At 57.9% G+C, this 1,665-nt stretch overlaps 1 protein-coding gene across 1 annotated transcript; it reads right to left on the reverse strand.

Annotated features, from left to right (window-relative positions):
• Nucleotides 1–534, reverse strand: LOC130109756 (uncharacterized). Its single transcript, XM_056276739.1, has one exon. The coding sequence runs from the start codon at nucleotides 532–534 to the stop codon at nucleotides 1–3; it is 534 nt and encodes a 177-aa protein (XP_056132714.1).
• Nucleotides 535–1,665: the final 1,131 nt, after the last annotated feature.

Consider the following 1,665-nt stretch of genomic DNA (forward strand, 5'->3'; position numbering starts at 1 on the left):
CTACAGCCAGCAGCTCCCTGTTGCCGATGTCATAGTTGGCCTCAGCAGGGAGGTAGCGGCGAGAGAAAAACGCATCGGGGTGTGGAGCTTCTGATCCTCCGCAGGCCGCTGGGACAAGACGGCCCCAATGCCTGTGTCAGAGGCGTCCACCTCCACAATGAACTGCCTGGCAGGATCAGGGTGAAGGAGGATCGGGGCTGCAGTGAACCGTTGCTTGAGGTTGGTGAAGGCATGGGCGGCGGCGGAGGACCAGATGAAAGGGCGGAGAGTGGAGGTGAGCTGGGTGAGTGGAGCAGTGACCTGGTTGTAGTTCCGGATGAACTGCCGATAGAAATTGGCGAAGCCAAGGAAGCTCTGGAGCCGTTTCCGTGTGGTCGGCAAGGGCCTATCCACAACGGCCTGGATGTTGTGGTGGTCAGGTCTGGTGGCTCCACCCTCCACGATCAGGCCGAGAAACTCCACCGAAGAGTCATCGAAGGCGCACTTCTCTGCCTTGTTGAAGAGCCGGTTCACCAGGAGGCGTTGGAGAACCATCCGGACATGTTGGGGTGCTCCTCCAGGGTCCGGGAGTAGACAAGAATATTGTCCAAGTAGAGGACCACGAACGTGAGTGCCTGGAAAACCCTTGGGGCGTTGGTGAGGCCGAAGAGCATAACCAGGTACTCGTAATGGCCTTGAATGCCGACTTCCACTCGTCACCCTCCCGAATACGGACGAGGTGATAGGCGCTCCAACTTGGTAAAGATGACGGCCCCCATGAGGGGTTCGAAGGTGGAGCTCATGAGAGGTAGTGGGTATTTATTCTTTACGGTGATGTTGTTGAGTTGTCTGTAATCAACCCAGGGCTCTCCACTCTTCTTGACAAAGAAAAAACCCGCTGCCACCGGGGAAGAAGAGGGCCGGATCAGCCCCTCGGCCAGACACTCACCGATTTAGGCCTGCATGGCTGCCTTCTCAGGAAGGGAGAGGTAGAGATGACTGGTAGGGAGAGGTGACCCGGGAATGAGCTCGATTGCACAGTCGTAGGGACGGTGAGGAGGAAGGGTGCGGGCGCGCTCCTTGTTGAACACCTCACAAGGTCGTGGTAGATGGGGGGCACCGAGGAGAGGTCAAGAGGGGAAGGACTAGGCCCTGTCAGAGCGCGAGGAGACGTTTGGTGGCCTCCTTGCCTCAGACGGGGTGATCTAAGACTTTCTTCATCTCTGTGGTGAAAGCCTCGTACGTGGCACAAGCAGGCGTTCCCCCTCTCCATTTCAGAGCTACCCCAGGTGAGAGCGGAACCCCTCAGACAGCCCACAAGATAGGCAATGCAATGGTCAGTGGGATAGGAAAGGGGATGTTGGTCAACATCAGGGCGCACTGGGTCAGAAAGGCTCGACAGCCCCCAAGTTGCCCTCATAACACTCCGGTGCGGGAACGAATGGCTCCCGACGGAAAGACGCCGGCAGGGGAGCGGGGCCGTGAGCTGTGGCAGTGACTGCAGCGACGGGGGGAGCAGAGGCAGTGAGTGAGGCGGCAGCACTGGTGAGAGAGAGCATAGCGGAGGAGACCTCCTCCAACTGAGCCTGCTTGGCTACCTGGTTGGCAGTAGTCTGTAGTTGCAGGATTACCAAAGAGCGGTGAAACCGTAATAACTGCAGTATCTTTGACACTTCACATATGTCA

The sequence above is a fragment of the Lampris incognitus genome, chromosome 3 (genome assembly GCF_029633865.1).
Source record: "Lampris incognitus isolate fLamInc1 chromosome 3, fLamInc1.hap2, whole genome shotgun sequence".
Taxonomy (NCBI): Eukaryota; Metazoa; Chordata; class Actinopteri; order Lampriformes; family Lampridae; genus Lampris; species Lampris incognitus.

What these genes read in the sequence shown, in the direction of transcription:
- LOC130109756 (XM_056276739.1), bottom strand. Translation starts at nt 534, where the DNA reads ATGGTTCTCCAACGCCTCCTGGTGAACCGGCTCTTCAACAAGGCAGAG.